Source organism: Pleurodeles waltl, chromosome 3_1 (assembly GCF_031143425.1).
Source record: "Pleurodeles waltl isolate 20211129_DDA chromosome 3_1, aPleWal1.hap1.20221129, whole genome shotgun sequence".
NCBI classification, from domain to species: Eukaryota; Metazoa; Chordata; class Amphibia; order Caudata; family Salamandridae; genus Pleurodeles; species Pleurodeles waltl.
Window position 1 is genome coordinate 1,936,707,609 of NC_090440.1, and position 26,375 is coordinate 1,936,733,983.

The 26,375-nt window shown below is 44.9% G+C and overlaps 1 protein-coding gene across 2 annotated transcripts in view; it reads right to left on the bottom strand.

Annotated features, from left to right (window-relative positions):
• FLOT2 (flotillin 2) overlaps nt 1-26,375 on the bottom strand; it is a 321,407-nt gene that overhangs the window by 111,183 nt on the left and 183,849 nt on the right. For both annotated transcript variants that reach the window (XM_069226210.1, XM_069226209.1), the window contains exon 5: nt 19,146-19,264. In XM_069226210.1, coding sequence (XP_069082311.1) covers nt 19,146-19,264 — 119 coding nt within the window. The remainder of the gene's footprint in view (nt 1-19,145; nt 19,265-26,375) is intronic.

Genomic DNA, 26,375 nt, shown 5'->3' on the forward strand with positions numbered 1-26,375 from the left:
CCAGGCGGAGGGGGTGGGTCCGAGGATGAGGACCTCCGTCTTGCCCGAGTTCAGTTTCAGACGGCTGTTTCTCATCCATTCGGCGATGGATTTCATTCCCTCGTGGTGGTGCTTGCGGGTGGCGTCCTTGTGGGCTGTGAGGATGTCAGGTGTGCGTTTGAGGAGCCATTCCTTTTTTAGCTTCCGACAGTCGCGTTTGGAATTTAGGAGCTCGTCGGTGAACCAGGCGGCTTTTCTTCTGGCTTGGCTGCCAGTGGGTTTTTGGAGTGGCGCGAGGGTGTTGGTGCAGTCGTTGATCCACAGGGTGAGGTTGTTGGCGGCGGTGTCTGGGTCGATGGAGTTGGGGGGGTGGGTTCTGGGTGAGGGTGTTGGTGAGCTGGTCTTCCGTAACTTTGTTCCAGCATCAGCGGGGTGGTTGTTGGGTGCGGTGGTGCTCGTAGGTTTCTTGTAAGTGAAGTGGATGCAGTGGTGGTCGGTCCAGTGGAATACGGTGGTATGGTTGAAGGTGACGTGGGCGCTTGAGGAGAAGATGGGATCAAGCGTGTGGCCGGTGATGTGGGTTGGTGTGTTGAGTTGTCTGAGGCCGTGGTTAGTGAGGTTGTCGATCAGGGTAGTGGAGTTGGTGTCATCATTGTTCTCCAGGTGGAAATTTAGGTCCCCAAGGAGGATGTAATCCGTTGAAGTGAGTGCGTGGGTGCTGGTGAGGTCAGCGAGGGATTTGCTGAATGGTGCTCGTGGTCCAGGGGGTCTGTAGATGAGCGTTCCTCTGAGAGTGGTGTTGGGGTCGGTGTGGATGCGGAAGTGTAGGTGTTCGGCGGACTTGAGGGAGTCGTCAGTGTGGGTGTCGACCTTTAGGGAGGATTTGTGGGCGATGGCTATGCCTCCTCAGATTCCGTTTTTGCAGTCCCTGCGTATGATCTTGTAGCCGTCCGGGATGGCTATTGCGATGTCGGGCGCTGAGGAGTCGTTCCACCAGGTTTCGGTAAGGAAGGCTACGTCTGGGGCGGTGGAGTCGAGCAGGTCCCAGAGCTCGATGGCGTGCTTGCGTGCGGAGCGGGTGTTGAGCAGTATGCAGTGTAGGTGGTTAGTTTCGGCCTTTGTTGGTTTCGTTGTTCTGTCGCAGGTGAATCTGCAGGTGCGGCATTGCAAAGGGTCCGTGGGTGTTCCTTGGTGAGGACTGGGAGCATGCTGTGATGCGGCCGGGATTGAGGGTGTTGAGTTGGTCGGCCGTGTAGGGGTCTCGCAGACCAGGGGGGGGTGGTGCTGGGCGCAGTCCAGGCGCAGGCGGGCGCAGACGGCGCGCCAGCAGCGCAGCGGCTGGCATAAGAGGAGGGGAGGGTGGGAGTGGCAGCTGGGAGGAGGGAGGGCCTGTCCAATGGGAGGGGGTGGGGGGAGGGGCAGCAGCGGTGGGAAAAACAAGGCAAAGCAAGCAGTGAGGAGGAGGGGGGAGGCGGGTGGGGCCGCAGGGGGACGCAGCGGCAGGAAAAACAAGGCAAAGCAAGCGGTGAGGAGGAGGGGGGAGGGGCCGCAGGGGACACAACGGCGGGAAAACAAGGCAAAGCAAGTGGTGAGGAGGAGGGGGAGGCGGGAGGGGCCGCAGGGGACGCAGCGGCGGGAAAAAAGCAGAAACGGGATGGAGCGCGGAAAAGGCGGAGCGGGGAGCGACCTGCCTGCTGTAGCAGGGTCAAAGGTTGCTCCCTGTCACCGCGCTGCGGCTGGCATAAGAGGAGGGGAGGGTGGGAGTGGCAGCTGGGAGGCGGGAGGGCCTGTCCAATGGGAGGGGTGGGGGGAGGGTCCGCAGGGGCGGGAAAAACAAGGCAAAGCAAGCGGTGAGGAGGAGGGGGAGGGGGAGGCGACGCAGGGGACACAGTGGCGGGAAAAACAAGGCAAAGCAAGCGGTGAGGAGGAGGGCGGAGGCGGGAGGGGCAGCAGGGGACGCAGCGGCAGGAAAAAAGCAGAAACAGGATGGAGCGCGGAAAAGGCAGAGCGGGGAGCGACCTGCTTGCTGTAGCATACATTCTGATCGAAGATTCAAATAACCAAAGTCTATGATGTCAGGAGCCTAATCACTAGATTGAGAGCATTGGGGTTTGGATGCCTTATTTAACCTTTGTTTTGTGTTAACAAATCTGGTCTGTTTGGGAGTTTGGAGTGAGGTACTACAGATAGATCTAATAGTGTTGTGTACCAAGGTTGGCGTGCCCATGTTGGTGCAATGAGTATCATGTTGAGAGACGTTTGACGTAATCTGTTGACTAGAAATGGAAGGAGTGGGAGAGGGGGAAAAGCATAAGCAAATACCCCTGACCAATTGATCCATAGAGCATTGCCCTTGGATAGGGGATGTGGGTGCCTGGATGCAAAGTTTTGGCATTTTGCTTTTTCGCTTTTTGCGAATAGATCTATGTCTGGTGTTCCCCATTCTTTTAAAAGTACTTTTGAAGTACTTGTGAGTGAATCTCCCATTTGTGCGTTTGTTGGTGATTTCTGCTGAGGAGATCAGCCAACTGATTGTCTATTCCTGGAATGTATTGTGCTAGTAGATTAATTTGATTTGTGAATAGCCCATTTCCAAATAGTTTGGGCTAGAAGAGACAGCTGCGATGAATGTGTCCCCCCCCCCTGTTTGTTGAGATAACACATGGTTGTCATGTTGTCTGTTTTTATGAGAACATTCTTCTGTTTGAGAAGAGGTTGAAATGCCTTTAGGGCAAGGAACACAGGTAATAATTCTAACTGGTTTATGTGTAGCTGTTTCTGTTTGACATCCCATTGACCTTGAATGGTCCGATTGTTTAGGTGAGCTCCCCAACCGATCATTGATGCATCTGTTGTAATTATGGTCTAAGGCACAGGGTCTTGAAACTACCGCCCCTTCATCAAATTGCTCCGATTCCATCATTGAAGGGACGTATGTGTTTGGTGGTCCATCAACACTAGATCTTGTAGTTGACCGTGTGCTTGTGACCATTGTTGTGCAAGGCACTGTTGTAAGGGCCTCATGTTTAATCTTGAAGGTGGTACTATTGCAATGCAAGATGCCATCAATCCTAGAATCTTCATGATAAATCTTACAGTGAATTGTTGATTATGCTGTATGAGTGGTATTAAGTTTTGGAAAGCTTTTTTATTCTTTGTACATTTAGATACGCTAGAGCTAGTTGAGTATTTAGGATAGCACCTAGATACGGTTGTAGTTATGCTGGTTGAAGGTCTGACTTTGGTAGTTTATAGAAAACCCTGGTGTGTGGAGAGTTTCTATCATATAACGAGTATGGTTTTGGCATTGTGTAAGATTGCTTGATTTTATTAGCCAATCGTCTGGATATGGAAAGACATGGATGTGTTGTCTTCTTAAGTATGCTGCTACTACTGCTAGACACTTTGTGAACACCCTTGGAGCTGTTGTTATGCCAAATGGTAACACTTTGAACTGGTAGTGTTTTCCTGCTATGACACACCTGAGGTATTTTTTGTGTGCTGGGTGGATGGGTATGTGAAAGTAAGCATCTTTGAGGTCTAGAGCAGTCATAAAATCTTGTTTTTGCAATAGTGGAATAACATCTTGCAGAGTTACCATGTGGAAATGCTCTGACAAGATGTATAGCTTGAGGGGCCTGAGGTCTAATATGGGCCTGAAAGGGCCGTCTTTTTGGGGAATTAGGAAGTATAGTGAGTATACTCCTGTTACTTGTTGGGACTGTGGAATTAATTCTATTCCTTGAGTAGTAGAGATTGAACTTCTTATTGTAACAAAACTGTATGTTCTGGGGACAACTTGTGATATCTTGGTGGAATGTTTGGAGGGGTGGTTATCAATTCTAGGAAATAGCCATTGCGGATAATTGATAATACCCAGTTGTCTGTGGTGATATTTTGTCAATGAGAGTGGAACTCCTGTAGTCTTCCCCCCACAGGAGATGTGTGGAGTGGAAGGGAGGGGAGGAAGTCACTGCTTAGGTTGTGTTGTTGTTTGTTTAGAGGTTTGGAATTTACCTCTATTCCTAAAGTATTGACCTCTATATGTTCCTCTAAACCCACCTCGTTGATACTGGGTTTGATGTGGTTGCTTTGTTTGTGAGGTGGAAGCCTCTGAGGATTGTGCTTTAAAACCTCTTTGACACTATGGTCTGCAAAATTAACCTCTATATGGTGTGGTGTACAAAGCGCCCATTGCTTTCGCAGTGTCTGAGACCTTTCTCAGTTTTTCAATAGTGGTGTCTAATTCTCGGCCAAAGAGGTGCTTTTTTATCAAAAGGCATGTTAAGTACCGCCTGTTGAATTTCTGGTTTAAAACCAGAGGAGCCCAGCCATGCATGTCTTCGGATTGTGATGGCAGTGTTTACGCTCCATGCAGCTGTATCGGCAGCATCAAGGGCAGATCTTATTTGATTGTTACTAATGGCTTGCCCCTCCTTTACCACTTGCCGTGCCCTCTTCTGGTGCTCTTTTGGGAGATGCTGTGTCAAATTTTCTGCTCTCTTGATCAGGAGGAGGTGCATCTCCTGAAGACTGTCTATTTGCCCTCTTTCGTGCTGCACTGACTACCACTGAATCTCGAGGCACCTGGTGAGTAATACAATCTGGGTCAGAGGGTGCAGGCTTATATTTTTTCTCTATTCTAGGTATGATAATCCTAGATTTTACCGGCTCACTAAAAATTTGGTCTGCGTGTTTTACCATGCCTGGTAACATTGGGAGACACTGGTACTTGAAATGTGTTGAAGATAAGTGTATTAAACAAAAAATCTTCTTCCATTGGCTCTGAATGCATTGTTACCCCCATGGTAAGCTGCAGCCCTGGATATGACCTGGTTGTATGCAGTGATATCTTCTGGTGGAGATGGTTTTTATGGGCAAGTATCTGGGATGGGATCAGGGTCATAAAGATCCCACGGTCTGCCTGATCTCCTTGTGAAAAAAATGAGTGTGTTGGAGAAGGCATTGGGTGGAGGGCTGGTGTGAGGTGAGACAGATAATTGTGGAGAATGAGGAGGACAAGTATGAAGAGGTATTGCCTTCTCCTTTTGTTTTTGCACCTTTGCTGGTGGCTGTACAGTGTCCACTTACTCTTGGAAAGCCAGCTTTCTTTTTGTTTTTGTGCAGAAACAATCCTTCCTGTCTCTTTATGGATGTGTATCCTGGATTATCTCTCATCCATAATTTGTAAAATGTGCTCAATGTCTGACTCTTCCTCAGAGGTTTTATGGGTTTCTCTTAATTTATTTTGAAAGTCCTTGTTCCTCTGTATATGAGGATTTTTTCGGTTCCGAAGTTTGTTGTATTTTCGGTACCGAAAATGTTGTGGAAGGTCTCGGCTCCGAAGCAGACTGTCAAATTGTCGATTCCGAAGATTGTTTTTTATTTTTTACTGGAGTCCGAAATGGAGTCTTTGATCGATTTACTCGACTCTGAAGTCGACGGAGGAGTGGCCTTTTTGGCGCTGACCTCGAAGGACGGTCGCTGACAGTCTTTCATTCGGGCCGAACCATTGCCTTCCGGCAGTGGTGTACCCAAGGCCTTAGAATGTTTTTTGTGCAGGGGTGTAGGGGCATAGGGGCAGACGTACTCACATGCTGGCCAGCTGTGATGATCCTGTCATCCTCGGATTCCTGTTCGGAGTCTGTGTCTCGGATGGAGACTGCAGTCTGCGCCTGCTCTTCTTCAGCAACGCCAAGATGTTCACTGCTTTTCAACGCCATTTCGAGTCTTCGGGCTCTGCGATCCGAGTCTTTTTTTAACTAAATGATCGACAGCCCTTAGTTTTCTTCCCAATGGTCTGGAGAAAGGCACAAGGTACAAACCAAGTGCTGGTCTGTATAGGGATACTCTGCCTGGCACCGAGGGCAGAATCGGAATGGAGTCCGATATATCAGGCTTTCCATGCGGTAGGCCCAAATAGGCCCAAGTTGGGTACATGCGTCCCGAAGGGCGATAAAAATAAGTTTACCAGTTCGATGCTAGATGAAGAACGCAATCCAAATAATACCGTTGAAAAGGAAGGTTTTCTAGGGTTTTCCGAATCGAAATCTCGGAGCGAGAGGAAACACGTCCGAACCCGACGGCGGAAGGAAAACAATCCAACAATGGAGTTGAGGCCCATGCGCAATCGAACAGAGAGGAGGAGTCACTCTATCCTGTGACTCCGAAAAGACTTCTTCGAAGAAAAACAACTTGTAACACTCCGAACCCAACACTACATGTCAGAATGGATATACATAGCATGTGTATCTGCAGCTACACATGCCATCATGCTGGCTTTGCTTTTTCTTCCCGTTTATATAACTTGTTGGGAGTGCGCTTTCACATGAGGACAACTTCGTTTTTGATAATTAACCGTGCTGTCCAGCCAGGAAAGCAGCACCATTGCACATCAAAGCAGGTCTGTGTGACTAAAAATGGATTGTCACATTAGAGCAATCAGGTTGGGATATTCACAGCAAATCTGACAATTTTACTTTGGATTCACCTACACAGGTTTTGCACTTTGTCTCATTATTTCGTTTGGCTCCAGCAACCCACTTGGGGTAGAATGAAAAAATTGCAGGCCTACCATAACCGGCATGCATTGTTACTCACTTGAGAGGCCCATGGGGGCGGACTGGTATTTAAAGAGACTAATCAGGTGCCTGTAATTAGACAAGCTGAAGCCATGCCGGTCTTTTCACTAAGAAAGAAATGCCTGGAACACTTCCAGCACTGGCTGCACCTACGAGGGTGAAACACTTTTATATTTTTCTCTGCTGATGAAGGGATTGACCCAGAAACACGTGTCCAGAGATGATTTTATAACCTCAGGCCTGGAATAATGAAACTGCTTAAAGAATTCACTGAGTTGCTGGCTTTGCATTTTCTTCCCGTTTATATAACCTGTTGGGAGTGTGCTTTCACATGAGGACAACTTAGTTTTTGATATATATATATATATATATATATAATTATATATATGTGTGTGTGTTTATATGTGTGTGTGTACAAATAAAAAATAAAATAAAAATCTATAAATAAAACTCAAATTATAAATAAGTAAATTAAAGTAAAAATAATGGTTAAAAAGTATATATAAAATCAATAAAATTATAAATAAACATAATATAAATGTACTCTCTTGTAAGCTTTACTTTGTCTACCCATCACCATATGTCATGTCTCTATCACTCTATCCTCCATCCCCACTCTGACTCATTCCACACCCATTCTACTACTTTCATCTCCAAAATAATCCTGCCTAAGCTCTTCCTTCCTCTTCCACATCTAGCTCACCCAAAACTCACTGTACTACCATGATCTCCCAAACATCCCTAATAAATTCTCCCTCATTTATCTCACCTTTGACTCATTCAAAACCCCTCCTGCTACTATGATCTCCCCAATCCTTTCCACAGTCTCTTCCCTCCTCCATTTCTCCTTTACTCAACCCAAATCTCATTCTATTACTATAAACTCCCAATTAACACTTCTGGATTCTTCCCTCCTCTATCCCTCCATTACTCTAGTCAATACAACTAATAAACTCACATATCCTCTGCTCAAATTAACTCATAAAACTACTAAAACTGAACTCCTATTTCCCTATACTAATCCACCACTAATTCCTCTTGGGTTCCAGAGTAGTGTGCTACTCGCCATAAAGCGATTCGACGCCTCGTCAGGGGTAGTAAGCGCTATATAATGAAAATGTCACTTACCCAGTGTACATCTGTTCGTGGCATCAGTCGCTGTAGATTCGCATGTTTTGCATAGCTCGCCATCTGGTGTTGGGCCGGAGTGTTACAAGTAGTTTTTCTTCGAAGAAGTCTTTCGAGTCACAGGACCGAGTGACTCCTCCTTTTATTACAATAAAATACTGTCTCCCTTCTAGATGGCTCAGTGAAAAGTTTGGTTAAGTGCTACTCAAAAGATTACAATTTTGAACTCAACTGTCTCTGACCTATAGTTTGGATTTAGGAAGGGTTTGGGCACTCAGGAACAATGTCTAAATCTGGAATAGTTAGTGGGGAAATATACCAAAGCCAGCAGTTTCCTTTTCTTGACATTTATGAGTCTCAATAAAGCATTCAAAAGTCAATCACATAAAATTGTGGTGGATTATGGACTAAATGGGTGTGAATCCTCAGATAATTCATCTAGTAAATTACCTAAATCAAATCATAACTGCTAGAGTCTGTTTCGGTCCAGGTGGAAAAGGCACCAATTCTTTCCAAGTGCAGAGAGGGGTATGACAGAGGTATGTTTTGGCCCAGTGCCTGTTCATTTTAATAGGCCCTTGCTTAATACCAACTTAATTATATGCCGACTATGCAGTCCTTATTGCTTATACTATGAATGGACTGCAATTGTTACTGAACTCATTTATTATGTTTATGGATAAGCTGAGCCTAAATGTTAATTTAAAAAAAAAAAAAAACTTGTTATGATTTGCGGAAAGGGAGCCCCTAAGACTAGGCTTTTTTTTTTTTTTTTTTTTTTTTTTAATCAAAAAAATACCCAAATCCTCAGTTATCTACATTTTGTTATTTGGAGTGTTATTTGATAATCAAGAGAACTGGGCCCCTCAAATTCGTCTTAAGACTCAACAGTTAAATAAGACGGCTTGTCCGTCTACTGGTTTGCCTCGAAATTGGCACCTAGACCAATCAGAGAAATACTTAAAATGTATTACAGTATGAGCATTTAAGCTGCTACTTATGGTTCTAATATCTGGGGGTATATTGATTGTAAAGACAGTCTTTCTTTCATCGAGGATATTATTAGGATAAAGGCTCATGTTACTCTGGTATAACTGGCTGAAGCCGGTATGTACTTTAAACAGGTCTTTCATTATTGTTAATTGCCTATCCCTGGACCAATCCTATAAAGTTTCCTGGCTGAAGTTCATTAGATCCAGTCATCAAATCATGGGATTAGATCTGGGTATTTCTGAAGGCACTATCCTCAATATAATTTCTAAATTAACGAAATTAGAACTATAATACTTGTGCAGGTAGAAAGCCTTGTGGAATGTCTATGAGCTCGGTGGCAGCAAATGCATTAATCTCTTTGCACCAAGGCTTACAGATGTATTTTATTCAAGTTTTAAACAGGCATCACAGTTATTTTTTTTAACTCACATTTGACTTGATGCTATTCATTTTTTGGTTGGTCACCCAACTCCAGGTAGCTGCTTTAAAGCTAGGAGTTTGTCCCTGTGAGGGAGTATACGCACAATGCACATTACATTTAGTCTTTTTTTTTGTAAATTTTATAAACATCCCACAACTCACTTTTGAAAACAGATTTTAGGTTTTAAACAAAGTAGAACAGCGTTCTTATATGTGCAATCTTTACGTTCTTTATCTATTTGCTAAATAGTGTGGTGAAGATTAGAAAGTTTTGCTCGATTTGCAAGCGTTGTATGCTTGACCTGTTAAATGTTTTAATCTGTATCTTGTATTTAATTTTTTAAGTGATCTTTTATATTGCTAATGTATTAACCAAATTAAGATTCTTTGACTGACTGACTGACTGGTGGTCTCTAGAATGCAGGCCATGGTTAACAGGTGGAGTGAACTCCTCCATTTAGTAGGTAGGGCTGCCCTCATGAAAATGGTTATTTTACACAAACTGCTCTTCCTGTTCGTTAACATCCCGAACCCCTGACCAGAGCCTTCTTTTAAGAACTTATGTATGATGCTGATGAGACCAATATAAGTGGATAAGCCAACTGGTACATCCACTTCTCCCAAGCTGGGACACTGCCATACAGCAAAGGTATAAGAGTTCTGTGATATAGAAATGTATTTTTGGATAGGTCAGGCTCCATGTGCTAACAACTAGAAGTCCATCCAATGCTTCCCATGTCTCGTGCACTTAGCTGGAGGTAGTTCCGCCGTGTCCCCTCAGGAGGTGTTGAAGGATCCTTCACTAGATCACTTCACCAGATAAATAGAGCGGCATGCACTGTGTGGACACGGAGCAGCTGGTGGGCACTGTGTGGGAATTAAGGAGATATACCATCCAGCCTTCCATGGCTGAATAATCCCTGTCTGTCGGTCACAATATAAGAAACAGCATACACACAACTGGGAATGACTAACCTGGAGACCTGTTGCTGAATGGCACTTCTCAGACACTTCCTTTGCTAAAACTGCAGGGTAACACTATCTCATTCAATATCTTCTTATAGACTTTAGGAAGCTGGCTTTTTATGTAGTGAGCCAATGCAAGGGTACACCATGCAGAAAGTTCAAATGAACCCTAATTGGTTTACGGGGCTTAGTTTAATACCCCCACGTGCTCCACTTGCGGTAGTGTGGTCAAGCAGCTAAGGATTATCAGAGGAGAGTGATAAACATTTGTTGCACACACTGAGTCAATAAATGATACATACAGTCAAAAGAATTCTGAGACTAATTTCTAAAAATAACACAGATTTTTATATAATTTTAGACACCAACATCATTGGAATCAGGTAAGTACTTTCGGAGATCGCAATTTTAGAATGAAAGCAAAAATACTTCAAATAACAATATAAACCTAAAGAAGGAAAATCAGATATAGCAAAAGAGAGAAGTAATCTTCAAATCTCTACATTTTCCGCACTGATCTTTGATTCTCCAATAGGCTAGGAAAAATCTAAAGTTCTAAAATGAGAATTTTGCAGGGTCACTTTTAAGCAAATGTTCACCAGACACAAGAAATGGAGAAAAACATGTTAAGACATAAGAATACATAGGAGGAAAATGAACACTGCAAAGGGTTTACAGGTCCTCCAAAAATCAGCATTACCTTCAAAGAATCTGTGAGGGGTGGTCAAGCAAGCAAGACGGTGGATGTTTAGTTTCAGCGCTCACACCTAATGCCAAGTATTCTCCGGTCATTGATTAGAAGAAAATCCCCAGAGGGATCTTGAAACTCAGTGGCAGCTCTCAGAAGCCGACTGAGCCAACTGGGTCCACAGCTAATGCTCATTGAAAGGTGACACCACTAAGTACCAATGGAGCACAGGCAACTGCCACAAGTATAGTTGTAATGGTCCCCGAATAGGTGCTGCAGTTTCCAGAAGGGCTGTGAGCATGAAATTAGGGCAAGTCTGGGGAGGAAAAGAGTGAGCACCGCTCTGCCAGAGACATAGGTTGAACATCAGTCTGAACAGTCTCCAGGAAGAGGTACTGATGAGGCCTGGTGCAGAGCAGCCACTAGTCAACAGAAATGGGGCATGCCAGCCTCTCTGGTATCACAATGCATCGCAGCTCACAAGAAACGGAGCCTCATTGTACTGCTAAGGTAAGAATGATAGTGAAAGTTGCAACAGGTTGGTGGAGCGGACCTTGATACAGAGTAGGCCCAGTTATAATCAAGTGACCTCAAGCACTCAATCAATGGGACTGGCAGTAAAACAACTTGGGTCAAGAGGAGGGAATATTCTTCCATTCCTACTGCTGAAAGCAGACAGGATGGAAGAATAATTCCCCCACCTCATAGAAATAAATGCAAACCAGAATCCACCAACACCTCCCCTGTTGCACTACCAGACACATGGACCACAAGTGAACTGATCTCAAAGTCTCAGCTTTGCCGATTTCGGAGATGGGAACATTCCTTAGTAGGGCTGCTGTTTCAGCCTTGACCATTGTAGAGTGGGCTTTGGGTTTGGCAGGTAACTGTTTGTTGGCTAACTGGTAGGCAAACAGAATACAAGAAACCATCAATCTAGAAATGGTCTGCTTAGAGGACGCGAAGTCTGTCTTAATATCAGTGTGTCCAACTCGGTTTTCATCTTTGCCATCTCGTCATCTGTGTGACCCAAATAATGAGTTGCCAGTAAAAGGAAGGTTCATGATGCACTACTGAGCCTCTGGCTTAAGATCTGTAAGAAGAAGCCATGGCGAGCACCTGGCACATATTCCATGTGACTATTCATGCGCTGCCAGGTCAGAGCCATCTGCTGTGCTAATTATTTGGTTAGTGACCAAACCTCTTTCTTGCAGGATCTCCTCGAAGTAGTCTGTCTTCCCTGGGTAGCTTTTCTGTAAATCTGGCCAATGAGTCCAAAGAGACCTAGTGTATCTCCCCAGTAATGCTGTAGCGCTAGACACCTTGATAAATACGGCTGAGGCGCTGCACATTTTCCTGCCCAAGGAATCTGTTTACTTTCCTTGTCCGGCGGGACAGATGATGAAGATGCAATGGAGTGCATCTTCTTGGCTGCTGCTATAATGACCGAATATGGTTAAGGATCGGTTCTTAGAAATAAAGGGCCTTGATCCGGAGCTTATATTTCTTTAAAATTCTCACTGAAGACACTGAAAGGGAGGCTGAGTAAGAAACATGTCCATCACTGGTTGGAGAAGACCTGGGACTGAAAGCAGCAATGGTCTTGAGGAAGATCTATGATGTAAGGTTTCCAAAATGACCGACGAGGTTGTAGCAGGTGCTGGAATATCAATGATCAGCTTAACAGCTCCTCTAGCCAATACCTCACTAAAAGTATTCAGGTCGTCTATTGGGGATACTCACTTGTGGAGTGTCCGTAAGTGTTGGTGAGTAATCCCTCTTTGATGATCTTGTGGACGTAGACTGTAGGAAAGTAGGATCTTTCTGACATGGTTGCCCCCACTTTTTGTCTGGGGTCAGTGTGTTTTGAATGTAGTACACTGGAATCCTGCTGCCAGGACTTCAGTGTCAGTGTTCTCTCCCCTAAATGTGGTTGGTAAGTACTTCTTACACCCCACAATTGGCATACTGGTGTATCCCTGCAAGTCCCTAGTATATAGTACTTGGTAACCAGGGTATTGGTACACCAGGGGTCCCCCATGGTGGGCAGCATGTATTATGTCACCCATGGGAGCCAATGCAAACTGTGTCTGCAGGCCTGCCATTTCAGCCTGTGTAAAATGATGCATGGACCTTTCACCCCAGATATAAGGTTTACCTTATATCGCGGTCACTGCAATTTGACCCTGTAAGTCACCCCTAAGGTAGGCCCATCAGCCCAAGGGCAGGATGCATGGTTTTAAGTGTGAGGGTACCACTGCATGAGCAGAGGTACTGCTACAAACCCCAGATCCCATTTTCTGGGCTTTGTAAGTGCGGGGATCCATTTTAAGGTATGTAGTGGACCCTGGTCATCACAAATTGTCCATCTACATAAGGCTTCACCGAACCTAGTCATGTTTGGTATCAAACATGCAGGAATCATGCATCTACACTGATTCAAGCGTTAGTTGCAGGATACCATGTACTTTGGGGTTTCCTTAGAGGATTCCCAATTTCTGTCTGTGCAGCCTTGCAGAGTTTGCATGCAAGCCAGTGCTGCTGCTGCTGCTGACCCCAGACACTGTTCTGCGCTCCTGCTGCTGAGCTTAACTCAGGCAGGGGAAGGCAGAACAAAGAGTTTCCTGTAGAGGAGAGGTGTTACCACCACTCCTTTAGAAATAGGTGTCACTTGGCTAGGGTGGGGGTGCTCCTGAGCACTACCAGACTGCTTTGAAGGGCACACATGGTGCCCTCCTTGCATAAACCGGTTTACTCCAATGCAGGAGCCCCAGCTCCCACTCTAGCATGAAACCACACAAAGAACAGAGGAGTAACCACCCCCCCTGTCCAGTTCCTCCCCTAGGGAGGTACCCAGAGTTCTGCCAGGTGGCCACTTGATTCTGCCATCTTGGACTGGTCAGTCCAGCAGAGTAGCGTCCATGAACACTGAACTCCCGCCCCTCCTCAAGACACTTCTGCGACCTGGACACCAGATTCTGCTGCTGACTTCACCAGGAACCAAGACAAGACTGCAACTGGTAGGAGGGCTCCTACAGCAACTCTGTTCCCAGATAATGCAAAGACACTGCAACTTCCCTGGTTGTGTATCCTCCAGAGCCACAAATACTCTGCCTACACTAAAGACAGCAAGAAGAAATCTCCTTTGGAGTGAAAAAGTCACTCCCCTGCATCCACAGACAAGACACCTCAATGTCGACAACCAGTTTGTGGATCCTGCTGTACCACAGACACTTCAAGGCTCTGCAACACAGGTGGTGCTTCAGTGACTCTCCAACCATCTGACCTGCCTTCTTTTCAAATGGGAAGACTGTGGTGCCTCGCTGGGCGGAACCCCTGTGCACGGCGTCTGTTTGTCGTTGTCAAGGCTTATTGGCTCTTCAGTCCGAAGACCTCCTAGCTGATGAAGCCGCAAAGTCAGCAGTGGTGGTTACCACTGTAGCTGCAGTGACTCAGAGTACCAAACCAGACACAGACATTATATGGCTGCCATAAAAGCTACAGTTGACGGTACGCCTTATCCTAAAGGATTTCCTAATAAATACTAATACTTGTTGGGAGGTATGCTGAACGCTGAAGTTAAAATTCCAGGCGTAGGTGTACGTGACATCCCCAATAAAGATGTAAGATCACAACTGATTAAAGCAGCGCATGAGGGGGTGGCATTTGCAAATGCTGGTGTGGCGGCTACAATTTCACTCTTACAGGCCCGTTATTGGTGGCCCGGTCTCTATAAAGAGACTAAGCAGTATGTCCTTTGTTGTGACATCTGTCAAGAAATTAAAGTTTCCACAGCCAAGCGCCCGCTGCAGACACCCCTCTTAATTTCCAATAGACCATTACAATGTGTGTACTTGGACAACTGCGGTCCATTAACACCTGAAAGTGCATACAAATACATATTAGTCGCTGTTGATTCATGCTCCAGATTTGTGTGGGTGTGGCCACAACGCTCAGCTGACGCTCGGACTGTTATTAAAGATTTGCGAGTCTTTATCGGTACATATGCAGTTGCGGCGTTCCATTCGGACCAGGGCCGTGCTTTCGCCTCCAGGGCATTCAGGGACGCCATGGCTTTGTTGAGGGTCCAAATGCAGTACTCGTCTCCATTTCATCCCAAGGGAAATAGTGCAGTGGAGCGAATAAACCGCGATTTAAAGCAATCCTTAACAGCCAGAGTCTTAGGTATGGGTCGTAGTTGGCTATCCCACCTCTATGGAGTTCGGAGAGCACTAAATAACCTGCCTAGAAGGTCCCTGGGGGGTCGTACTTCATATGAGTGCCTGTTTGGAACACAAATGTTTGTTCTGGATCTTGATGGTACTGGTTTTGTTCGCACCTTCTTCTCTATATTCAGTTTGATACCTTCAGCTATTCACTCAATTTTCTGAAGTATTTTGGGTTTTTTTCCAATAACTTTGGCTTTATTAGCCGGCATTTTGCTGTTGCTGTTTTTCCGCGATGGCTGTCCTGCCGTAACAAGGACAAACGAAGGCGCTCCCATGAGTGCAGCTGTGTCGTGAACGCATGATTCCGCAGTTTGGAGCAACACTCCTGGAACATTTGGGGTGTGACTGGTCTTTGTCATTCAGACCGGTTTTGGATTGTGTGCAGCCCGTGTTTCGGTGCCGTTGGTGCTCTTTTGAACATGCACTAGAAGTTTGTCTTTCACAGCAACGTCGCTCAGTGATTCATGCTGATCTGTTGATGTTCTCGTTGAGGGTTCATTACCAGACATGCGCACTGCGGCTGCGTTTGCTGAGAGAAGCTGATTACGAGCCCTTCCTGGAGGAAGTTAACATCAACTCATTAGTGGGCACTGCACGGGATACTGCCTTGGTTGATACTGGGGCTATGGAACACACCTGCTCCTTAGTCGTTTTTGGCGCGGATTTACCGGTTCTGTCATCTGCCAAAGTGGAAGATCTCCTGCTTTCCATGAATTGTGATTGATACGAAACTGTTCTAACTGGACATTCCAATTTGAATTTGGCTCTGAACCGCATGCTCATTTCTAAATTGTCAAGTAATATGCTTGTGTGTCCTCTTAACTTGTCAAAATTTTGTAGGGTTTTTAATATATTTTAGGTTAGGGCATTTTAGCTGTGGCTTGAACCAATCAGAAGCACTAAGGCCCCAATCATCCTAGGCAACCTGGATCTTGTTGGGGACCTAAGAGAGCTGGCTTCTGCCAAACAGGCTAGAGAATATTGGATCACTGAGTTTTCTTCGGAGATGGTGTCGGTGGGGGAAACCGTGAAGGTGAATATGTCCGTGAGTACTGTGATTCTAGACTCTGTGGAATAGGCCAGTTGCAGACACTTTCCAGTCTTGTCCACGTGCAGAGGAGTAGGAAGAAGCACCTGAAGAGGTAGCTGAAGCTCTTCCCTATGGCACTTGTCAGGAGGCAAGTGATGCAACGCAGCCGTGTCAGCAGGCGAATGTTGTCTTGACATCAAGGTGTTGCGGACAGTTCACGATGCTTAGGAGTTGAGGCCTCGACGTCGAACAGTCCCTCACTGCCGTGGAGACTGCCTAGGAGATGTCTGTCTCTATGTCGATTGGCGCCTAGTTGCCACAGACAGAGAGGTCTGTCTCAACGTCGAGTGGCATCTGGTTGCTGCTGACAGAGATGTCTGCCTTGACATTGAGCGGCACCTGATTGTCTGTGGATATGTGTGCCTTGACGTCGAATGGTGCTTAGTCACAGACCACAGAGACGTCTGCCTTGATGTGGCATGAGGCCTGGCTGTCTCTAATGGAGATGTGTGACTCCACGTCAAATGGCACCTGGTTGCTGTTGATGGAGACTGTCCTGGTGAAGTGTCTCAATGTCGAGCAGGGATGGGATACAGTCGACAGAGTCTTTGTCGTGGTATTCCTTGATGCTAAACTGCAACGGACGGCTGTTGATGGAGTGTCTGTCAGGTGTACTTGCCTGGACATCGACTGGTGGAGACCTGCTATCAATGGAGACTTCAATGGAAACTTCTACTGCATTGAGAGACAATGAGCCTTCCCTCAACGACGTGGGCTTTGACGGCCTGTGAGAGTTTCGCCGTCGATGGAGACCATTCAGGTGGAGAGCTTTGACGTCGATCATCGCTGTTTTGTCGTCAACAAGAGCACTTTCAACGTCAATCCTAACGCCGACAGGAGACAAATAGGTATTATACTATCTCTGGATGTTGATCTTGTTCTACTTTCTTCTCACCTGTCAGGAGACCTGCCGCTGGAGAGAGCCTTGTGAAAAGAGGTAGCTAGAAGGAAGATGGAATAGGTCCCTTCTGCTGTTCCAGTTTTTTCTCTCTCTTGAAGACCATGGAGACTTATTGTCTCTCTATCTTTTAAAGTGCTCTTAGAGAGTTTCTGATAATGGTGGCGAGACCCAGGTGAGTATCAGGTAGACATAAGACGCAGACTGAGTAAGGATCCGCCTGTGCCTTCTTTTTGCCACACGTAGGGCTCTTGACAAAAAGAGGGCATTTTCGATAGGAAAAAATTTAAACTCCTGTAAGAAAATAATTCTTCCTCACTCTGGATGGTGAAGTAGAGAGACGATATCTTTATAAACTAATTTTTGACAAAAAGTAAAAAACCGAGAGAGCTCAGTGCTTCTGGATCCTCACTGAAGGAGCCGGAAAAAGAACTGACCTGTCACCTTTGGGGCGTGATAGGATACAGAAAGTTCTGGAAGTCTTAAAGGCCTGGTGCCAGTGTTCTCTTGTTATGCTTCTAATGCAGCCTACTGGCTAACAATGCCTTAGTATTCCCTTGCAGTTTTCTCATCAGTAAAGGCTGTGTTTTGCAATTTATGCTCTCTCTTTCTAATTTACAGGAATGATCGAGTCTGGTAAGAGGTTTAACAAAGGAAAACTCAATGTAAATTGGGCATTTTTAGCCTTTAATATAGGCTGCATAGATATATGTAAATATATGTGTAGATATTCAGTGCTTAAGACTATGGATTTGGATCCCCTGGAAGAGAACGGAATGCATGGCGAACAACATTACAATGTTCATAATATATGATTAGTGACCCTCTGAAGTAACTGTAGTTTTCCCAAATTAACAACTTGGCAGGTACTGCATCCATGAAAGTGAACAGTACATTAGAGAACATGTTGGATATTACTGAGAAATTATCTAAATATCTTTCAAGGTGGGGTTATGCAGAAGTAGCTGAAATGATATCACTCGTTAATTATGCAATTAAGTTACTACTGTGACTAACCTATCTACTTCTGCAAATCTATGCATAAATTAATAAATAGGTTCATCCAGTTGAATCAGAAGCTGGCACAGCAGTGGTAAAAGAAATCCAGGGGTAGCAGTGGAATTATACATCAAAGGAAAGCTTGGTAAGGATAGATGTAAAACATTTGAGAAAATGAGAAAAATAGACTACTGACAAAGCAAAACTCTTGAACTCCCTTTTCACGTGATAAGCAGTTACCAATCTAAGCTCAGGTGGTCTCTGGGTTCAAGCCACTCTCACCTCACTGACTGGACTCTGGGTCTTTTTCAAAGCGGCTAGTGTGCTGCTAAAGTGATATAGGTTTAAGACCAGTCAGGCTGTATGTTAAGTTTACATTGGGACTGCCACCTTGACAACAGGAAATTATTTAAAAAAGTGACACTATGAAAGAGCTAATGCTGAAGAACTAAACAATACATGCACTCCTCGTGAGGCTTATTTAGAAAAGTTCTTAACCACATTTTTAAAGACTTGTTTTTCCCTCTCCTTCATTTTCTGCCATTGGAAAAATATTTCTTGTGCTTAGCTCAGGCCAAGTGATTCAGAAGTTAAGGCCTCAAAACATCAGTGCTGCTTGAAGGTCCAGAACGAAGATGATATTTTAAAGAAAAGCAAAAAAGGATAGGAAAAGGCTATGCACCAACTTTTGAAATCTATTTCTTCTGATAAGAGCTTTAAACAAAGGACCTGTCATAGTAAGCATGGGCGCCACTCAAGGGTTTCATTTGTGTGGTGGAAACATAAGGATGGCTTTGGGCAGTGCTGAAGAACAATCAACAGTAACCAATAAAAAGGCTCAAAGGAAGCAAATTGGCTACTGTTTATTCTAAAATAAAATATAAAGGATTCCCAGTCTGATTCAAACAATTTTAAACAATCTGAACATAAGACAGATCCAATACAAAGTGATGGAAAAGAAGAAGAAATTGAGGTATTCGTCAGAACTGTAGGATAAAATTGTAAGGCAAGTGCCCAAAACAGCTGTGCTAACATGCTTGACCTCAGACCATTAAAACACAAATGGATGAAATGCTCAGACAAATGAGAAGTAAATAGATTAAGAAAGGACTGGTTATCTTTTTTTGTCCACAACAGCCCTTTGAGGTGCTTCTACTGTTTTCATTATATGTACCTTGATAGTGAAGCTCAGGATTTCGATACCCATACGTCCCACGTCAGGAGCAGCCACCTCGCGCACTAGCTTTGCAAACTGGTCTCTGTCCTGATAGATCTGTTCGACCGTGAGGGTCCCTGATGGCAAAAATTGAAATATACCAGTTATAAAACAAAGTGGACAGATGTCAAACGCCACATAACACCACAAGAGCAGTAATATGAAAACATTTGCACTACCATACTCTCATGTATGAAACTGACCATATTTCTCTCAATGGCTTTAGAAACTTGCACAGCTGCACAACACCCTTTTACTGATTTCTTCATATAAAGACATTGTTGAAGGGAATGCTGCAAAGTGTAATCACCAAAGGAGAGTATCATATATTATTAACTAACAATATAAACCTTTTTCTTAGAATACAAGCAACTGCTTAGTGTCCCTCACTTCACAGCCACAGGTTGCAATCTCTTGAACAAAATATCAAAGTTTAACTCACAAGAGATGGTGGGCTACAATATAAAATGACCACTGGGCTATCGATCTTTCTTATAAGCTTTTCAGTACTGCCGTTTCCAGTACAAAATCCCCCTCTCTGGCTAGGTTATAGCCAAACTATAGCAGCCAAAATCCCCACCTCTGCAAAAACACATCACATTAAAAAAGCCAGTATTTTTGTAGTCTATGTTTTACAATGTAATCTTTTAATTGATTTTTCAATGTTATGGAGAAACCTATATTTGGCTCTATAACAGTAACCTGTGTAATACAATAAACGAGTCAGGAAAAGAAGTTAAAAATCACTGTGTTCTTCTAATAAGATCCAAATCAGCATTTTACCACTGACATTTTCTTCACAGCTAGGTTAGTTTGTTAGTAATATGTCAGAGGCATATTGCAACAACCGAATAACACCCCATATGGTTGGCTTTTTGTATCATCTTAAAATTCCTGTGTGGAGCCTGAAGAAATCTGCAATTTTGCAGAATTGCATTTGGAAAGAAAATCGGTGCATGTGCACCAAACTCCGTCTGACAATTAATGGTTACTCTGCATGGCACTGCAAGGTTCATGACTTTAAATTGTGTGTCCAGTGAGTTGAGACACACGAACACCTCCATTCTAAAGTTCACAACACAAAGAAAAATAAAAAAGGACAGGAATAATAAAAGCAACTTGAACAAATTCAGATTTGGTAAGGGTGATAAGCAAATTCAAAAGCAGGTATCCTGAACTCACATGTGAAATAGAGAGGCATTGGGTGGAATAGGCAATGTACTGGGAGGGTTTTTATAACATGCTGCAATTCACCAACGAGACCTCAGAGCGTTGTAGGTACCAGTGATAACCCGAAACCAGGATCTCCTAACTATGGTAAGCGGATGATAAAACCTTTCAAGGGAACAGTGAGTTGGTGGAACGGTTTTTTGGAGTCCAACTAATCCATACAAACTACATGTGGAATAGATGAGAGATAATTGCTTGTCTACAATTTGAAGAAGTAGAGCAGAATGGAATCAAAGTGAATTAGAAATAGATTACTGCAGTCCTGAATTTTCATCAGAGATAGAAAAGTGAGAATAATTCTCCATTGTATGCAGATATCGAATATGGAGACAGTCCAACATTTCCATTGCTGAAAAGTGTCCTTAAAAAAGCAAACTTTTACTAAGGTTCAAAAGGACACATTACTTACCTTCTGTACCGGTCTTCCTGATAGCGACTATCTAGCTGCAGATTCCTCACCCTTTGATTATTCCCCAGGCGTTGGAATGAATCTGGAAACTTTTCAGCAGTACCTTTACGCGCCAGAAGGTAGCACCGTTCCACTCTGCAACTAATGAGCAGAGCTTATATAGGCACTATAGATTATCCACAACTCCCAGAAGGAGTGCTCCATAAGCAAATTGTTAGACAGTGTGCAGATTCCTACACTTTGGACTCTATACATTAATACAATCCCATCACAGAAAGGGGAGGACGGGAAGGTCGGTGAGGAATTTGCAGCTAGATAGAGTCTCTACCAGAAAGAGCATTACAGAAGGTAAGTAACTTGTCCTTCTGAAAGAGACTTTCAGACGCAGAGTCCCCATCTTTTGAATAGATACCAAAGCAATACCTATTCACAGGTGAGTATGAATGGACTCAAACCAGTAAGTCCTGCAGGACCAAGCAGGCAAAAGGCCCCGCGCAGTGAACCAGACTGCCCAGGCAAGAGTGCATCATGAACGTATGGAATGATGCAAATGCAGCCACCTGGCAAATGTCCAGGACAGGGACTCCGTGTGCCAGTGCAGTGGTAGCAGCTTTGGCCCTGGATGAGTATGCAGTCCTTCTGGAGGATGCTTTTTGGGAAATGCATAGAAGATCTTAATCCAGCAGAAAATGGTTCTCTTCCGCACAGCACAGCCTTTTTTTCGTTACAGCGAACCCCACAAAGAGTTGATCGTCCACCCGGTGGTTTTTTATACAATCTATGCAGAAGATCAGTGCTCTATTAGGGTCCAAGCAATTGAGTCTCTCCTCCTCCTTAGAGGAGTGAGGAGGAGCACAGAATGTTGGCATGGTGATGGGTTAACCAGAGCAGGAGCTGAACTTGGGCAGTATGGGCAGCTGCCTAGTCTCCTGCACTCAGCTCACCAACATAGTACCAGATGCCAGAGCGCCACAGCCAGGCTGGTGTACTGATCATCTTGATCATCCTTCCCCATCCAATTACGAACACGCAAGGTGTGTCTCCTCACAACTGGCAAAAGGAAAGGAGCCCCTCCCTCTGGGCCTTGCAGCTATACTGTAGTGCTGCAAGGCCCTGGGGAGGGAGGTCAATTCCCTGGGTCCACATACAAGGAGACACATTGTGAAGGTTTGTCAGGCAATAACGGCTCCTGTCCCACTACCACAGAAAGGCACTACAGATGCCCAAGTAAGTGCCCTCCTGCTGTAACCCTATGAAAGGGCAGGCAAGTCTCACTCTTTTGGCCCTTTACAGGCTATGGAAGAGGTGTCATGTTGGTGACTGGGAGGGAGGAACTGTAGCACAGGAGGGGTCATGCACAACAGCAGCTTTGGGAGCAGGTCCACTATTGGGATGTAAAATCAGCCAACCAAAGTGGAAAGTTGATGAAATGATGGGGGCCTCCATGCAGAATGTGATGAGGGGCCCCTCTGAGTCTCCCAAATATTTACTGACCTTGAGCTGAATGTGAGCCCTTGAAAAGTTGGGGGGGGCTCTCTGTGCCACAGAAGCAGCAGGAGTCTGCATTTCACCCTTGCTCGCACCGATATACACACACACACATCTCAACTTTTCTCTCACACATACTGATCTGTCTATGGTATCTTCTACTGCTCTTTTATCTTCCCCTGGTCATTTCCCTCGTTTCTCAGTTCTGTTATCTCCTCTGGCTCAATTTTCTTTACCAACCTGCTTTATAACCTTTCTTTCTCCTGTCCAAACTCTCTCTCACTTAAATGTCTGTTACACACCTGATTCTTTACAGCCTCTTTATCCCTCCTGTATCAGTGTCTATGTACTGTCCTCTTCAATTTCTCTTCCCTTGTTTTTCCCATCTAGTTTATGGTATCTTTTCTCCCCTTTTCAAGCTCCGGGATAGCGAAAGTTGCAGTCCTATATTGTATCAAAAAATCAAAATAGCTGGAACTTTGTTGTTTTGTATTTAGTGATGAGGACATACATAGAGCAAGCTGCTACCAGACAGCAACAAGTGCAGTATATTACATGGCTAGATTGCACTGTCACTGGATAGGTGTGCTAAGGGCCCCATCTAGGGTGGAGAATCCTGGGGACCCCCACTCCACAAGGCTTGGGGTAGAGGGACCATGCTCTCCAGGAGCTGAGAGGCCCTGCAGCCACCTGCTTATAAACTGCCCTAAATGCGTTAATGAAAACTATGCTGGGCAACCTATCTTGGAAGTATACACTTGGTGTCAATTTCTTTCAGTAAGCCTGTTTTAAAGTGCTGAAAAATTGTAAGGCCAAAGGATGGAGGAGGCACAGAGAGTTTTGTTTCTCAAAGATCAAACAGTTTGTTAAATTGGTAATCCCAAGACTGTAGCACAGTGGTGCTTGCAGCAAAAGCTAAAAGGTTACCACTGAATTGCATTTTAGTAATTATATCATGTGACTTGGCACCTCTTTCTTCAGTAATATCCAGTATGTCTTATAAACACATGCTTACTAGCAGCTTTCATGTTGATTCTAACTATTCTCAATATTGCCCTTAATGGCGCAAAGGCCAAAGTTTCAGAACAGTTATTGCCCAAGAACACACAATTTGGCCACATGGGAGGCCGGGATTAAAAACTGTGTCTCATGGTCCCACACTTCCAACTAGTGCACAACTGGTGTGGCAGTCACTATGAAGCAAAGGCCAAGGGACTGCCCTTCCCAGGTAAATGTCACTATGTTGTGGGCCCTGCCCAGCTTTAGAATTGAGTGTTTATTTCCATCAAATTTAGGTGAGGTGGTAAAGCTCAAATTTTATGTTAAGTATCCCATTGGGGGCTGGACAGGCTAGTGGTAAAGGACGCCTCAGCCAAAGCCGCTAAAGGAGCAAGAGAACTGTTGAGGCTCACGAGGTTGGATGGAAAGGCCCAAAGACTGAGCAGTATCCCTGCTCTCCTAAAACACCTGAGAGCTGGATCAACTTTGTCCCTGAACAGGCTAGTCCCATCAAAAGGACGGTCAATCAGGGGGGACTAGACACTGAAAGAGAATCCAGTCGATCACAGCTAAACATGGAGGGAAATAGCAATGCTGGTGCCTATGACCCACCTGATAGAATCAGTGGTATCCAAGCCAAAAGAAATTGTGAATTTGGCTGCATTATGAGCATCATGAATCCCCTGAGAGAGCGCAGGGAGAAGGTCTCTGGGCACACCAGGAAGGACTTGTGCCACAGAATCTCAAAGGGCATGGGAGCAGTGTCCCAACAGAAAGTTGGCATTAAAAGAGCGGAGGATTAAGCTGGTAGAGCAAACGACATTTTTGCAGAATGTTTCCACTTGCTTAGAATACCTACTGGGGAGTAGTAGGAAATGATTTTGGGATTAGAGCAGCTGGTAAAAACCTGCTCCACTGAGCTTTCAGGTGAGAGGACAAGAGCGCGGTTTGATCCAATCTCCAATAAGGTATTTTTCAGTGCATTGTTGATTGGAAGTAGAGCTACAAAGATGTGTATCCCATTTGAAGTACTTCAGGTAAAACATTTATTTTAACCTCCAAGGTGTGGAGCTGGACGTCAAGTACTTTGACTGCCCTACGTATAACCATGGTGTAGGAAGCGGATTCGCTTGGAGCTGATCCAAGAGGAGAAAATAAATCCGTCTCAGGGCAGGTATTGAGGCCATTAGCCTCCTGTAACTCTTCCTACCAGTTTTCATCCTGGTAGGGCTGAAGAAACTCTTCACCACAGTCATTAACCAAATCTGACCAAAAAACAGAATGCAGAGTGTTGTCACTCTTGTAACAAACCAAGCGAGAAATATAGTGCACCAGGCGGATTCGGGCACAACTTCAGTTAAGTTCGGACTGGAGCCAACTCTGTCGAAGAGAACTATTTGGGCCACCTACTCTGGCGTCAATGCGCTGAAGCCGGCGCGGGTCGTGGTGCTATAAGCGCGCCTGGCACAAGAGCTGAGGGCAAAGCAGAACGGTCCAGCTAGCACAGAGGGCAAAGCGACCCGCGGAATCCCATTTGGGAGGTCTTTTGTCTCTTTGGGGTCTGAAGGTGCGCCAGAAGGAATTGGAAGGGATCCAAAGAGCTGGAACATGGCTGCTTGGTACTCTTTGATCTGATGCCGTGTGGTTGAAGGCCCCGGAAACTTAGTTGTGTCAGAACCAGCTGCAAGATTTGGTCTCAAGTTGGCCAACTTTGGAAGCAGGATGGAGAAGGGGCCGTGCCTGTGAGGGAGAACGTGAGTGATGAAAGGAGCGTAATCCTGCTTCAATTTCTTGAGTTCCTTTTTCTTACTTGAGGACTTCATGCGCAACAAAGGCCAGCCTCTAGTGTACACAGAAGTTTATTAGTTTAGTACACAGCCTGCACAACCAGGAAGGATGCGCACTAACAAACTTGCAAGAACACTACACCCTGAGTGAGTATGTGTATTCCTTTGGAAGGTGGTGATTATTATATATTTTCACTACAAATATGTTAGAGGGACATTAGTCAGGTTCAGAATTTACATGCACAAACCATAGAAATTCAACAGTTATTGTTAAACTTATCTGAAGAAACTGTAACTCGTGCCCTAAGGTAACTATAATTTTGCACCCTCAACATGCACAGTTTTCTCATCAACAAGTTTATTGCAAATGTTCCAGTATTATCAATGATGTCACAGAAGATGTCATGAGTGATGTAATACCTGAGGTAATTAGCAGTGGATGGTAAGGGTGCGAGTTACAGTTACCTTGGGCCCCCAAATACTGCCACACCCCAAATGCAACCAGCCCCAAACCAAGCATTGCCTTCGGCCGTAGTCATCCAAACCCACGCCACACAAGGCCTTCTGCTGTGCATGGCATGTGTTGGCTGCAGGGCCTGGCCTTGGGCTAATCCCTGTAGGCATCCAGCCCCTTCAGCCGCACAGTTTTGCACAAAATGTCTACCCAATTTGAGTACTTTCTACTGGCTAATTAGGAAGTGCTACCTCATTGGGTAAATATATAGTGCATCTCCTATACTACAGCTGCGTAAAGTAGCACTAGGTAATGTCTCCAGTGACCTTGTGTGTCTAATTTTGACAATGTGATTGTTCCTCTACCGCCTTCAAACACATATTTGCAATAACATGTATCCTCGTGTACAGAAGACGTCAAGACTACAAAGAGATGAATCTTCACCAAACAAGGGTACTTCGCCCGAATTAGATGTAGTAAGTGCTTCTTTGTTTAATGTAGACATGCTCATATTTCTCTACATCAAGGACGCATCTCCAAAATAGTGGAAAACGCGCTGATGGGGCCTTTTGGTAAGCTGTCCATAACCTGGAAAAAGGTGGTAAGAAGCTGCATATCTCTAACATATGTGTCCAGGCCACGTGGGCAGGGCTTTCCTGCTCCAGTTTTCTAGCTTCCACCAGCTGGGAGCGGACTTTCAGTTTGCTCTCACTTGGCAGGAGCTGTCAAAGCTCCCACCAAGCGAAAGCAAACTGCTATCTCCAGGGGGTGGACACCTCAGGAGACAGAGAGCTGGCCCTGGCCTCCTTTAGTTTGCATAG